The sequence below is a fragment of the Drosophila melanogaster genome, chromosome 2L (genome assembly GCF_000001215.4).
Source record: "Drosophila melanogaster chromosome 2L".
Classification (NCBI taxonomy): domain Eukaryota; kingdom Metazoa; phylum Arthropoda; class Insecta; order Diptera; family Drosophilidae; genus Drosophila; species Drosophila melanogaster.
In genome coordinates, this window is record NT_033779.5 from 3,524,071 (window position 1) to 3,538,870 (window position 14,800).

General features: G+C 43.4%; 3 protein-coding genes and 1 long non-coding RNA gene across 4 annotated transcripts; 3 read left to right on the forward strand and 1 right to left on the reverse strand.

Annotated features, from left to right (window-relative positions):
- Nucleotides 1–1,060: 1,060 nt before the first annotated feature.
- Nucleotides 1,061–3,518, forward strand: CG8852 (uncharacterized protein). Its single transcript, NM_134946.4, has 2 exons — nt 1,061–3,130; nt 3,191–3,518. The coding sequence occupies exon 1, from the start codon at nt 1,139–1,141 to the stop codon at nt 3,128–3,130; it is 1,992 nt and encodes a 663-aa protein (NP_608790.2). The 5' UTR covers nt 1,061–1,138; the 3' UTR covers nt 3,191–3,518.
- Spindly lies at nt 3,317–6,247 on the reverse strand. Its single transcript, NM_134947.2, has 6 exons — nt 5,698–6,247; nt 5,468–5,633; nt 5,186–5,401; nt 4,986–5,127; nt 4,747–4,845; nt 3,317–4,686 (listed from the first exon to the last, which is right to left on the reverse strand). Exons 1-6 carry the CDS (start codon nt 6,214–6,216, stop codon nt 3,483–3,485), a joined length of 2,346 nt encoding a protein of 781 aa, NP_608791.2. The 5' UTR covers nt 6,217–6,247; the 3' UTR covers nt 3,317–3,482.
- Nucleotides 6,248–6,718: 471 nt separating this feature from the next.
- Nucleotides 6,719–8,608, forward strand: IFT57 (Intraflagellar transport 57). The gene is made up of 3 exons (NM_134948.2): nt 6,719–7,129; nt 7,184–7,946; nt 8,299–8,608. Exons 1-3 carry the CDS (start codon nt 6,833–6,835, stop codon nt 8,454–8,456), a joined length of 1,218 nt encoding a protein of 405 aa, NP_608792.1. The 5' UTR covers nt 6,719–6,832; the 3' UTR covers nt 8,457–8,608.
- A 5,165-nt stretch (nt 8,609–13,773) lies between these two features.
- Nucleotides 13,774–14,263, forward strand: lncRNA:CR44308 (long non-coding RNA:CR44308). Its single transcript, NR_124052.1, has 2 exons — nt 13,774–13,934; nt 13,998–14,263. It is a non-coding gene; the product is annotated as a long non-coding RNA:CR44308 (long non-coding RNA).
- Nucleotides 14,264–14,800: the final 537 nt, after the last annotated feature.

Here is a 14,800-nt window from a genome sequence, read left to right on the forward strand (position 1 = left end):
AAAAGTACATGCTGAGTGTGTTCATACGAGATGAGTTCATTTGTGCCTTATCAGGTCTTGTACAATCTTTAAATTTATTGTTTTTATCTAGAATAATGAGTAACGACGCAGCTCAACAGCGTTTGTAAGTGCCAAAAAGTTCTAACTATTGAAATCTATATGCTTTGCGAGTTTGGACGAATATGGAAGGTTCTGTTCTAAGCGGACTGATTTTTAATGGCTATGGTGCTTTAATAGTAATGTTTGCATCGTTGGTGACTTTTTCTCTTATTTTCTACTAAATACATTTGTGGCCAATTTGGAATTTTGTGATCTCATTCCAAGCCAAAATAAGCAGCCAACAATGGCCAATTAAAATATCAATGTAAACAATGCGGTTCTTGGAAACTCACTTGCCTATGATTTTTCCATCGATCGTTTGCTGTATATAAGGATGAATATGTAAACATTTGCCTCACCCACTTTGGAGTGTGATTCTGTGCGAAAAGTGTTTGAAATCGGGTGTTTTTTTTTTTTTTTTGGGGCGACTGTGGAATTAAGGGGGGCGGGAAATTGGGGCTGATGACAGCTGAAAAAAATAGAGAAAGAAAGAAATGTGCACTGCGCAGAGAATAGGAAGCATTCTTCTGCGGAGAAACAGAGAACAGTCTAAATATAAACAAAGATACTCTCAGAAATAATTTTTAATATTAAAACAACTTGAATTGCGCAGGTCCAGTTGGCGCACAAATAGTACCTCCAATAGGATTTTTAATAAATTATTCAAATATATACACTGATATATTTTTACTATATCTATCTCTGAAATCTAAGTGCATTCAAAATACTTAATGATGCACATGAGTTTCATCTCGTTTCATCTTTTGATATGATTTTCCTAACCTATCAAGCTCAGCCAAAAGCTAGAAGAACGCAGCATACCTCTCCAGTTGGGAGCAGAGGGTAGCAAATGGTCGGTGATGGCCAGCGGGGAGCATCATATTGAAATGAAGCCAAAGGTGTTTCGGCTTTTCCGTATGAATTTTCCAATGTGAGGGTCGCTCGGCGATTTGTACTAGCCTCAGTTTGATTTTCGCACACGAGGTGGTCGGACACGGATGAGCTTGATAGTTTAGCGGTCTCTCGGTGACACGCTTCGATGGGCAGCTCGCATTTTTCGGTGGCGATGACGCAGTGCGTCTTCCTCGTTGTCGTATCGCAGATTTTGTCACACGTGCGGGCAGCTGGCGATGCGATGTCTTCCGCCAACGAATCAATATCGTTGCCACCGGCTTGCGTCATTCGGGCAACGCTCTATAAGACATCTTCGTCGGAAAGGAGTCAAAACGATTTTGGGCTGCCTCTGGCAATAGATTGCAGTGAGAACAGTAGCATGGGGATGAATTACTTCGATTTGGGCGCCCAAAGAGTGGCCGGAAAGAGGCACGTTTCGCTGGATGGCTTTCAGACACCACCCTTGGGAATCTCGAGCTATGGCTTGGAGTACCTGGACAATTGTGTGGATCTGGAAAGTGTCGAGATCCAACGTTTTGTGGGCGATGCCACCCTGAAACTGAGCTGTGGAGGAGCTCTGATCCCCAACCTGACCGCAGTATCTTTCAGATACAACGAGCTGGGTACATTGAGTGGAGAAACTATCCAGGACTTGCCACATCTTAAAATACTACACTTGCAACAGAACTCACTGAGGTACCTAGAATACTTTAAGGAGCATTCTGACTTGGAAGAACTTCTGATACAGGACGAACGGGATTTGGTCTTGAGGTTTAATGAAATCCTAAATCAGCTGCCAGAGCTGAGAAGGCTTAGTTTGCGAAATGTAGAAAAGATTGAGGACCAATTCCTTAGAATCTTACCAGAAAACTTAACGGATCTGATAATCGAGAATACGCCCATTCAACCAGGAGTTTTGTACTTGACCGAAGGCGTAGCGAAACTGGTTAACGTAACCATCACAAATTGCCAGCTGAAGGGATTTGCATTGCAACCTGCACACAATTTGGATATTATGTATCTAAACCTAAGTGGCAATGCCATATCTTCGTTGAACATAAGTTTTGAAAGTGGACCAAGCACCCTACTGACCTTGGATTTGAGCCGAAATAGATTGGAGCACTTGAATTTCACCTGGTTCTATAGAACCACCAGTCTTCGTAGTCTTCACCTGCAGGAAAACCACTTCCATTCATTGTCCCTCTTCCAATTGGGCTTTATTTCCTCAGCGAGCATTCACCACATTGACCTGAGATCCAATGAATTGATGAGCTTCCGGGATACAGAAAATGCTGATCTACCGTCCTGGAACCCACAGCTTCGAATTTCCATCGATGACAATCCTTGGAGCTGCCAGTGGATGCTGAATTTCTCGCACATGCAACCTCAACTCTTTAGACTATTCCAGTACTCCAAGTATATATCCCACATCAATATAAATGGCCTGAGTTGCACACCGCAAGAGCCGCCCTCGGAAGAACCGCCCAAGGTGCGAAGAATCATGCACGTGAGGATCAATGGGACAGACTCTTCGATTCCCGTGCCACATCCACATGGAAATGTTTCCAGTTTCACTGTCCTTTACGGCAACCCCGTAGAACTGCACCGAAGTCAGCGATCTTTAGCCTTGATAATCGTGTTTATGTTGCCCCTGGGCATCGCATTCCTCTTCCTGTTGCTATATCTATACCTCCATTGCGAGCGGCTCTTCCACTTGTCCTATTACGCCTCGGGATTGCCCTGTTTTGGTGGCGAAAAATCATCCAGTGGGCCGAGGTTTGTGGATCATGTGGACATAGTGCGCTATCCCATTGCTAATGGCGGTTCCAGTTGCCCAGTGGATGTGGAAACCGAATTGCCAGATGGATACGAGACTCCTGTAAGTGGAGGTACCTCGATTTGCAATTGCACTGGTCACAGAGAATCCACCTGCTCGAGGACCCATCATGTCACCTACGAGTCCTTACCAGCTGAGCTGCCCTATCAACTGTACGCAGAGATCAAGGAGCAGGCGGATGAGAATGGGGATGCGGATGAGGTGCTGGCCGTGACTACCGGCCCTACGGCTCCCATCTACGATCATCTGTCGTTTGTGGAGGAGATGCCAAAACTGGATGAACTGAGAGATATATCCTAGGTAGAATCCATCTTTGATATACTTAATTCCTTAATAATTTCTAGGCTTTGTAAATTTCAGTTGTCTTTGAATACGTAAATAGAGAACACGAATCTGGATGGATTATTCTTTTACAGTTTAAGGTCGCACAACAGCAAAGGTACTGCTGGTTACACCTAGGGTAGTTTAAGTAAGCTCAACTGTATTAATAAAGAGTTGATTTGTTTTTATTGCTAAGTTTTTTTTTAGTTCGTAGTGTATTTGTAAAGAATAAAGTCTCTGCACCCTGATTTGCTGTGCCCTGCGTTGTTATTATTTGTTAAGTTTTTATAAGTCTAAATTCGATTTAAAATTTCCATTGGAATTCATGCAATCATTTCATAATTGGTTTACGAGAGCTCACAACAATACGCCGTATGATGTTTGGCTTCTTAATTGTGGGTTTTACGTCCTGGTTGTCTTCACTTTCCTTTGGCTTGTCATTTTCCTTGGTGGTTTCCCCATTTGGACATCTCTCAAGCGGACTCAAATTGTGAACAATGGGATCGTTCGCGCTAAACTTCACAGCCTTTTGCGAATCTTCGGCGAAGACTTGCCGTTTTTTGCTGAGGATAGAGCGGATATTTTCGTTGGTCGAGTCTTTGATGACGGGAATCCTCACAGGAGTTCCTTTGCGCTGCGGTTTTTGTGGCGTTGGACTGTCCAGAATTTCCACACTCAATGTCCCATCTTGCTTGATGGGAGATTCCTTGGCCGCCTCATCGCTGCTGTCTTCAGTTTCCGTTTCCAGCTTTATGAGCTTCACAGGAGTTCCTTTGCGCTGCGGTTTAGCAGGCGTTACTGTACCAGGCAGTCTTGCTCCCAGCAGTTCTTCGTTGGACTTCACCTTTATCCCTCCCAGTCGCTGCTTAACTGGGGTACCCTTCATCAAAGGTTTGGCTGGGGTTTCCACGGAATTTAGACCCGTTTCTTCGTTTTCATCTTCTTGTATATTCATTTGAGGTGTTACTCCATCGTTTTTGGCTTTGACTGGAGTGCCTTTCAGCTGCGGTTTTGGAATTAATTCTGGAGCTTCCAACTCCTTTTTGATATCAACCGCGTCCTGCTGTTCCAAGTTTAAGTCGATTTCTCGTTTTATTTTCATACCCATAATTGTCTTAATAGGTGTTCTTTTTATACAAGCCTTGCTTTCGGATACCTCTAGTTCCTGTTCGACTTTTACGGATGTGTCTTTTAGTGCTGGTTTTAATTCTTGGCTAAGTGGCTCCACTACCTCTTCTTTAATGGCAGGCTTTAAGGGCGCATCAAGAACAATAATTTCCGTTGCAGTTGGAAAAGACTTGCTTGTGGTTTCCGCAGCCGATTTCAAAGATGTTTCTGGATGTGTATGTAGTTGAGCTGATGATGATGGAGATTGTGCCGCTACACTGACAATGCGGGGCAATGCAGTTTTAAGTTCCGCCTCCTTGATGTTAAACTCCATGGCCTGCATGGGCTTGAAAACGATCTTATGCTCCGCCAGCAGATTTTCGCGATCAATGAGCACACAGCGGGATTTTAGGGACTCAAAGCGCCAGCTGAAAATATAAATAATTATAAAATAAATATAGCTTTGAAAAGGAATATAGTGTATATACCGTGCCATTTCCTGCTGAACGCATCGCATCCGTTCCTCCAGTCCGGCCTTCTGGATTCGCATGCTATGCAGCTGCGCCTTCAGCTCGTCCGTTTCGCGTCTAAATTGGGATGATTTTTAGGAATTAGGGGTGTGGAGGCTACCTAACTGGTCAGCAAGAACAGGCCGTAGCTGGTGAGGCTCAGCAACTTATTGCCGAGCGATGCCAGCGCGGTGTCGACCAAGAGGGGCAACTCATACTTGCAGAAATCCAGCATCGAGTCCAGCCAGGTGACCGACTTCTCGCTGGCCAGCTGGCGCAGCCGCTCCTGGGAGAGATTAAGCTGCCGCTCTAGGCTGTCGTTGGCAGTCATCAGTTGCCGGATGCGCTCATTCAGCTTATCTGGGGGAATACTCCTATATTAATCTTCTTTACAGACCAATGAATGTGGATTACTCACTTTGATAGGTCTTGTCCGCACTGCAAAAGATTGTGCTACAGGCCTGCAGCTCCGTGTGCATGGCCACGTTTTCCCGCTTGAGACGTCTGATCTCAAATTGGCTGTCCGTGAAGATCTTCTTCATATCCAGATAGCTTTTTTTCTGGGCCGCCAGGATCTGCTTCATCGCTTGCCTTTGGTCGTCCACCTCAGCGAACAGAGAGTTGCCCTTGCGGTCTATAAAAATAGTGCATAAAGCCCTTTTTAAAACAAATTTTAGGGTGCCATGTTAATCTTAACTACCATTGTTTTCAGGGGCGGAGGTAAGCAGTGCTATCTTGGCATTGGCATCCACCAGTTGCTCCTGGCAACTCTCCAGCAATTGCAGCTTTTCCTCCAGTTCATCCCGCTTGCAGTTCAGATTCTGTTCCATGCAGCTCACCCGATCTTGCAGACATTCGATGGTTTTCTGGGAATTCAGGATAGTATTTAAATGATGTAGTTGTTTAGATACTTATGAGGAATATTTCTACCTCTTTTTCAGCCACCGCCAGAGTGTTTGCGATGCGCAAGTCCTCATACTCGGCCAGCTTTTGCAACAGCTCACAGTTTTCGAGTTCTAGGGCATTCAAACGGGCAAAAAAGTCATCGTGAAGCTGATTTGACCTGGAGGCGGACTTTTCCGCCAGATTCTTTTCAGCGGCAGTCAGCTTATCTTTCAGTGATCTGGTCTCCTCCACCTTGGCGTCGTAGTCTTGCTGTAGGACATCCTGTTCCTCTTTCAGGGTCTTGAACTTTCGACGCAGCTCCTCCAGTTCCTGGCCATTCCCTCCAGACGCGATGGCCACAGGCTGGCTACTCAGATGCTCCAGTTCCTGGGTCAAATACGATTCGGCGGCGAGGGCAGTGTCCAGATTCCTTTTTAGCTCATAAATCCTTTGCGCATCCTTTTCGCTCTGGTCTTTCAGCTGCTGGTGGCGATCGTGCAGCAGCTTGTACTCCTCCACGATGTCATCCACGCTAAGGGTGTCAAGGTCCAAGTTTTTGTACATTTGGTTTGCATAAAAAAGACGCCAATTTTTTATATTTTTCAACCGTCAATCGATATTTGACTCTAAAGTAATCGGTATGGATTGCTCGCATTGTTGATCGATTACAAATAACAGGGAGACTTGTGCTGGTAAGCGCAGACTAACAGTGTTGTTACATTAACGGTTAGCGCCATCTTCCGGAAGAGAAATGCATTTTTAAAAATTTTGACTAAAATTTCACTCAGTTTTAAGTTTTAAGCTAAACAATCTTTCTTTTATTCTAAGTAGAATATTACTTTTGCCTTTGCAACTTTTTACAGCAAACTTCTATACGGCAAGCTATGTTAACCGCATGCTAACATTCAACTCGTTGCCGCCCTCTTCCGGTAATTCAAAGCATTTTTAAATATTAGGCAATATTAAAATTTTTCTTTATTCTAGTAATTAAATGAATGAAAAATGAGCTGATACTAAAAAAAATAGTATAATAAAATAGAAATAAAAGGGTATAAGCTAGGACGCATGCGCTCGGTGTGTTTACACACATATCGTTACCTTGGCGACAATTTTGTTTCCAAACAGCTGGCTCACACTTAACACTAGTTTATTTAGGAACACAACAAATAAAAATTGTAAAATGCAGCAAGATGATGAACAGGAAAAATCCCAGCAGCTACAAAACTTTCAATCCGATGACTTACTGGAAAAATTGAAGTTACTCAACTACGAAAAACATTTGCTCAAGGAATTCAAACTAAAACCGCTGTCGCGTTTCTATTTCGTAAAGGCCACAAATCCCGGAGAGCAATTCTATATGTTTACTTTAATATGCTGGTGGCTATGCAAGAAACTCGGAAAGGATATGGAGCGGCCACAGGAGTACGATGATCCAAACACTGTGGCCGCCAATATCATTAAATTGCTTGGGGAGATTGTGAGTACTAGGACTAAGTTGTATTACTACAATACTACAATATTTTCATTGTAGGATGTCCCAGTGGATTTCCAGCCCAATAAGCTGATTCGTGGAGCTGGACCCATCTGCCTGTCGGTCCTGGAAGTTCTCTCCACACAAGCCTGCAAAGTGGCCCAAGTGGGCTACCAAAAGCTGCACATCGCCCAGGAGGAGGAGTTCCTGGGCGATTATCTGGAGGACAATGCAGAGATCATATTGGAGAAACTGGAGGATGAGCAGAATGCAGCCGCCTTAAGTGATGATAGTGACATGGAGTTGGAGGCGCACAATTTCCGGCAGCTGAACTGGTTGAATCGTCCGCAAAAGAAATCCAATGGAGATGTCAACCTGGATGAACGAAATCCTGAATTAGATGCTCGCATGAGCGATCATCAGGAGTGGCATCTGGAACTGGAAAGAGTCCTGCCCCAACTGAAAGTGTTCGTCAAAGCAGACGCCCGGGACTGGAGGACCCACATCAGCCAGATGGAGACCTTAAAAACAAACATATTGGAAAACTCCGATACCGCCGAGGCTCAACTAAAAAAACTGCACAGCGAGTTCACTTTCGACTTGGAAAAGATCGAAAGCCGCGAAAAACATTTGAACAATGAGCTCAAGCCACTGATTCAGCAGTTCAAGGAGCTATCCATTGAACTGTCCACCATCCAATATGCCCAGAATCAGTTGCAGGAGGACATGGAGAAGCAGACCGCAGAGCTCAACGAGGTCATGATGGAGCAGGAGCTGAAAAAGGAGGAAATGGAGCGACGCGGACAGGCCATGTCGGATGGGAGTGAGTATGGGAAAGTTAAGAGATATTGGGTTACGAATGAAGTGTATATACCATCTTTTCAAAAAGTAACAAAAAATATTCTCATGAATACATATATCAGCATTACAATGGAATTTTTCAAAATTATAAAGAGCACTGACATTCCCATAGATAGCAAATATGGTACCTTTAACACCGACACCTTTCAAACTCTATTTGCCCTGCAATGATAGGACGTCGTCTATTTGCCATCGTAGATCCCTGATTCTGGTCAACAGAAAATCACAGATCCCGATCCCTTTGGAAGCCACCCACAGTGCTATGCGGTGCTAATCCCAATCCCAAAATGCCTCTTCCATTTCTTTTTTATCAGGTTCGGTGCAGCAAATCAGGAAAGCGATCGCCAAACTGAAGGATGACACTGCGCAACTGAATCTGGAGGTGGCTCTGCTGGTGCATGCCCACGACCAGGACATTGTGGTGCGGCAGTTGCAGCAGAACCAAACCACCGACCTGGCAAACAACCCATAAAACATATACCCCGCTGATAAGCACTACTTAGCATGCTAAATGGTACAATATATCTGTATATATCCCTACCAACCAGCCAGCCCGATCTTTTCACACCTCGCGAATGGGTGTGCTCTCGTTTGCACTCGATCTGCAGGAGATAGCTGCACTGGAAAAAAATACGCTGATAGGAGCGTTTATTTTTATTAAAGATGTTTGAATTTATGCGATTGTTTTTACTACAACGGGGTTTTACGCTTGATAACTTCATTTTCTCCGTGTGCACATTATTCTTGTTCGAGACTAAACAAAGAGCTGTTGCTGTTGTGGCCTTTCCAAATTTTAGTTTGTGATTTTTTTCTGAGTGCAAGAATGCATCAGGGGACTTCATTGGACCACCGGCGTTGACCCCGCCCGCTTTGACGATCGTTTGATTCGATTGCCGGTGCCGCTGATAAGTTTCGTAATTGGTTGCCAAGCCAATTGGGCGGTCAATTATCACCTCCTTGTTATCTGCTCCTTGGACAAACACACACACTCACACACACAGTCAAACTCACAACGAGGGTGTAGTTGCAGCAACAAGCGCGTGCGATCCTTATCCTTCGCCGATCGATCGGAGATAACGGTACGGAGGTCCGTGGCGCACGTACTTGACCAAAGAAGCCGCCGACGACGCCGCAACTACCACACAACTACCTCTTACATCGCCGTGCACTGCGAGAAAGCAGTGCAAGAAGTTCTATTACCCTAAATCATAAAAGTGTTATTTTAATGGTTGCGCTTGGCTAATCAGCCTGTGAACTAAAAGCGACACTTCTACAATAAGCATTGCTCTAGAAATATGAAACCAATTCTAAATCAACACATTTTTTTGCAGTGCAACCGCAAGCAGAGCCTAAGCAAACCAATTTGAACCTGGAAAACCCTCGAAACGCTGTAAAGAGGTGTTGTCCCCTGCATCCCACTTTGCACATCTGAAATACCATATCCCACATCCCTCGTCCCGCGATTCCTTGTTTGCCCACTTTTTGGCCCGGTCACTGATAAGCCAAAACGGAGTTCCTGCCGTTGCATGTGTTTTGGCCAAATGTGTGCTCGGATTGGCCCGCAACTTGTTGTGATTTGCGCTGCGGCCTGTCGGAGGTGCTAAAAGGTTTTTCCCCAAGTGCAAGCCACTCGAAATATATGGAAAATAAGCTGGGGGATTTTCCAGCCATGGAAATTTGGGATAAATACAACAACTGGAAAGCAGACCACTCCAAGAATGGATGGGAATACGAACGTAAGTATCTGGAAAACCACAATTTCCTCTTTAGAACTTCGAATAATAATAATAACTATTTTTTTTTTTTTGTTAATTTCAAGGAATATTAGTGATATTCACCTTTCTCTCCATCTCCTCTCTCTCTCTCTTACTCTTTCCTACCTCTGCCCTGCTTCCACTTGGCATAAATTGCATTATTATTAGGCTTATTTGAAATGCGCCGCCAACAAAAACAAAACGCTGCAGAGAAATTGCAAAAGCTCACTCAACCAAGACAACAACAGCTACAAAAGCGTTGGGGCGGGGGGCGGAGGATGGGGGAGTGGGAGGAGAAAGAGAAGGAGGAAGAAGGAACGTCGGTAAACTGGCTGCTACTCATTGTTGTTGTTGTTTGTGTTGCGCACACTGCTCTTGTTGCCGTTGTTGTTGGTGGTGCAAAAAGCCCAAAGACGACTACTGTTCATTTCCCACGGTGGGGCTCCTTCATCTCTATCCCTCTCTCGCTCTCATTGGATGCCATTCCAGTGAGACAGAAAGAAAAGAGCGAATGAGATGGAGACCGAGTGACTGGCAGCCGCAACAACAAAAGGGGAGCCTCTCTTTGCAGCTCTCACTCATGTCGCTAATGTTGTTGTTGTTACTGTTGTTGCTGTTGTTGGGGCTTGATTGGAGCCCTCGGCTTTCTCGAGCTTCGTTTTTTTAGCTTCGGCAGCTTTGTGGGAGGCAGCTGCCTCTCTTGCTCCCATTGTAGCGATCACTGTTGCTGTTGTTGTGCAAGTACTCGGATGAGTTTCATTTTCTCATTGTTTACTTTACAGGGGAACCTAGCTAAAACGAACAATAAATCAAATTCATCTGCAGATAAAGTAAATCTCTGATATCTTTAGAGAATAAGAACAGAGCTAAGACGACTTATTTAATTTGCACAAAAAATTTTAGAGTCTAGAAAGCTTAGCAAGTTCCACTGTATTGCAGAAAACAACGAGAAAAGTAAACCTGTTGCCCGTCTTTGAATGGAAAAATGAGTTCTTTTATTTTACGTTTTTGAGGCCTCGGGCTCAAAAGCATTTTTGAGCATAAATCGTGAGGGGATCGGATCTCTCCCAAAGGTCCACCATTCCGTGCTCTGGTGCCTCTCCAAATCCTAAGACTCTAATCCCTAAGCAAGGCGCCACCTACCCCAGAGATTCCTTTTGTCCTCCCGAAACCCTGCCTTTGTAATTCCCCAATAAAAACTGGAGAACTAATAAATTTTGGCCAACTAGCGGGGCAAAGTGGGGGTTCGAGACCCAGCGGGGTGGCTACTGGAAGCACGACAGACAAAAAAATTATTTGTTTTGTCATATATGCAAGATTCCATAATTTATGATCTAATATACAAAAGAAAAAAGTCTCTAGATTGAAGTATGAAAACTTCGGCGCTTCCCATTCAAAAGATAGAATGGTGGAGGGGATTGGAGAGAAACAAATTCATTGAAAACTTTTAAGATTTTTTGGGTTGGGTTTTGACCCGATCGCCGTGTGGGATATCTGGGATCATTGTCAACATTTTGACCGCTCGCTGTGCCCGTAATCATCGGTCTATCCCCCCGCAAAACCCCCAAAAGCCCCCTTGTGTCCAAAATTTGGAAAGAGTGACGCCGCCGCCAACATCGATTTAAATGCAAATCAATGTAATAAAACATTTTTTGGTCTTTTCACTTCGGTGGGACTCGGATTACAGATAAAGAAAATATTAACAACAAAAATGTTTCTTACAGGTTAGATTCCATTGAAAGACCATATAATTAGTCTATACTGTCTGGTTTTCATAAGGTATTAATATTTATTTTTAGGAATATAATTGACCACTATTTTATTTGCTGTGCACCTAACAGTATTAAGTGTAGCATAGGTCTACCCTGTCCTATTAATTTCGAATTGAAATCGAGACACCCACGCAGGCGACACCTTTTAGATACTATGAAAGTATATCCCCCATGTTAGGAACGGAAGTTCGTGTGGCGCTAAGGAAAAAGAACTGAAGCGATAGTAATTCACTTAGAATCCAGAGGAAAATGCTGGAAAAGATGTGGGCTGGTAGTTTGTGTAGAATGGGTATTGTGTTCCTAGGAAAATCACGCAATTTACAAGTTTTTAAGCACAAAGGGGTGAGGGAGGTGAGGAATTCCAATTTGAGAACCTAAGAGACATGGGTTGACACCTTTTTCGATCAATTGGTCAGCGATAAGTGTTATGAGAGCCGAGTTACAATGGTCCATTTCAGGGTGGGGATGCATTTATGGGCTTGGGGTCAAGTGGCGGAGTGCTTATATGGTAAATAACCTCTATTGAAATCAATTGACCCATTGAGCGTGAAACCGAATCAAATAAATAAATTGTAAGTATTCGGGGATTAAAACTAAATGGGTTCATCTCGAGGCACAGCTCCTAAGTAAGCTATCAAGCTCGAAATTGATTTAAAAACCTAACGAACAACATCCATTTGAACAATGGATTCCCGCCTGTCTGCCCACTTTAAAAGCTTTTGCCACACACTTTGCCTACTTCTTTATGGCGAATTAATGACCGAAAAAACGAACAAGAATTCCCAATAAACCATAAATTTTATTAATTTCTATAGCGGCTGCCTCACAAAAAAGAGAGCTCCTCGTGCGATTGTGCGACTGTTTTTTATAGCTGAACAATAGGATCGACTCATGGAGTTCTGCAGAAATACTACCGAACCACTGCGAACCGCACCCAATTATAATAAAAAAAAAAAAAAAAACAATGCGTATCTGCGACTATGGGCGAGTGGAAAAACCGCGCCTGCTCCCACAGAAGTGACAACAAAATTAAAATTTACGAAATAAAAATTAAAATTAAATAAAACACCGCTCGGCAAACAGCCAAAAATGAACAATGGACGCGATCTGAAACCGAAAACCGAACGACACGAGAATTAGCATACAAACTGAAGATCGAAGCTGCATATCAAATGAGGATCCGATCAAGTTTTGTTTGGGGCCACCACTTCATTCAGCTGCGGATTCATTGATAGATCGTTCGACGTTCGGTTTCCGCCCCCCGACTAACTGTTAAAATAGACACATCACCCAGCGACTTTACGAGCCAGCGGACCATAATTCAGATTTATGTGAAAACACACCAGTCTGGGCCAAAAAAATAAATCAAGTCACGACTTTGGTGGGGAGCGGATACACTCGAAGAAAATCGTTACAAAGTGCACTTCATTTCCTTTCGCCACGAGGAAAGCCTAGTTGCCCTTAAAAGAAAAAAGTTCTTGTCAAACTACACTTAGTTATTGTTCATATTAACATAAAATCTTGTAAGCTATATTGCCTTTCCCTCAGTGAGATGATACACCCAGTTTCTTAGCACTCGCACACCTTGGAAGAGAACCAGAGTCTTGGAGCTAAATGACAGCCCAGCCAACTACCGTGTGCCAAATGAAGAAATGAAGAGCTTAAGATGGAGGCAAGTCGGGGCCTCGTCATCACCGGAATCATCAGCACCAGCGACATCATCAGCATCATCAGCTTCATCGGCATCATCGTCGCCAACTGTTGACAACGCCTTGCTGCGGTGGCTGCGGTCCAGTTTCATTATTATTAACCAAAAAGTATAAAAACTGAATCCGAAAAAACCCCGACGGATCCCATTCAACGCCCACGTCTTCGACATTTGCCTGCTTCCACAGATTCATCCGTGTATCTTCGCGTATATATTTATTATAATTTTTTGCATCTGCCTTTTCTTAGCTGTAGTCTTTGTTGCCTCCTCCGAAATTTATGTGACCGCATCGCTGCCGTATGAATTTTTAATTTTTCACCAATCTTCATTTTTTTTACTGTTCGATTTTGTTTGCCTTTTTAATATTGGCAATTAATGAAATTTAATACTTTTGTGTGCACTGTCTGGCGCACAAGTTTTGGGTCGTTGGAATTTATGCTGGCCCTAACTTTATTTGTTGTTAGATTGAGAAAGTTGCGAGGTATTTGTCAAAAATTTAGGGGCTTTTTAAGTGACAGATTATTTGAAGATGATAGATGAGTAAAGGATGCGGAAAATCCAAAAAAAAATGACTACATATGGATGTGAAGGTCAAATTATTGTTTGTTTATGATAATAAATACAATAATCTTTGTGAACCAAACAACCTTTCAACATCGAGTGAAATATTGCATCACATTCCTCGCCTCTGAAAACAAAGTCTTCAAAATTGCCAAGTAAGCCAAGTCATTTTTCAGACTCTTCTTTGGAGGGTTCATAATTAGTTTCTCCTTCAAAAGGAAGCTCCTCACAATTGTCGATACGTCTCCTTTTCGAGTTTGCTGATTGGCCATTTAAAATATGCAAATTTGATCCGAAAAACAATAAGACAGATGGACACAGATGGAGTGAAACAAAAGCGAGGCGGACAGAGATGAAGCCATCAAAGTGGAGTTGCCAACGGATTGCACTTAAAAATGCCCAAAAGCAGTCGAAAATAATTTGTTAAGCTTTATGGACAGGCGAAAACTTAATTAAAAACAATCCTTTTCTGGCGCACCTAATTAAAAACACTGGGTGTTAAGTTAATGAAGTTTCTTGCTGAATGAACGACACAGTTTTTCAGATTTCATTGAGAAATCGTAAAAGATAAACAGATATGGTGAGGCACAAAAGATAAACAGACCATCAATATGGTGTTTTTGTAGTATTATTTTTTCGGGTCTAAAGAGGCCACACAAGCAGAAGAGCGACAACAAAGGCGGAGGCGGCAAAGCCAAAGGAAATGCGAGAAAAAAGTTTCTCAGGCCCTGAAAACAAAATGGAGCTCCACAAAAAAAGAAGATAAATACACTAAAAATTGAGCACTGCGTAATACGGTTGCTCTGCTCTGCCACTGGTTTTTATATTTGGCCTCTCGCTCGCTCGCAAAACGGGTTAAGAAGCAGTTAAAAAGGGGGTGAGCGAGCGAGACGGCGCGAAAGAGTGGGACAGACAGAGCGCCGCCCAAAGCCACGCCCACATCTATAAAAATATACACAGGTATAAGTGAAAGAAAGTTACCTTTTTAGCCAAACAGCAGCTAGAAAGACAGAGAAGAAGT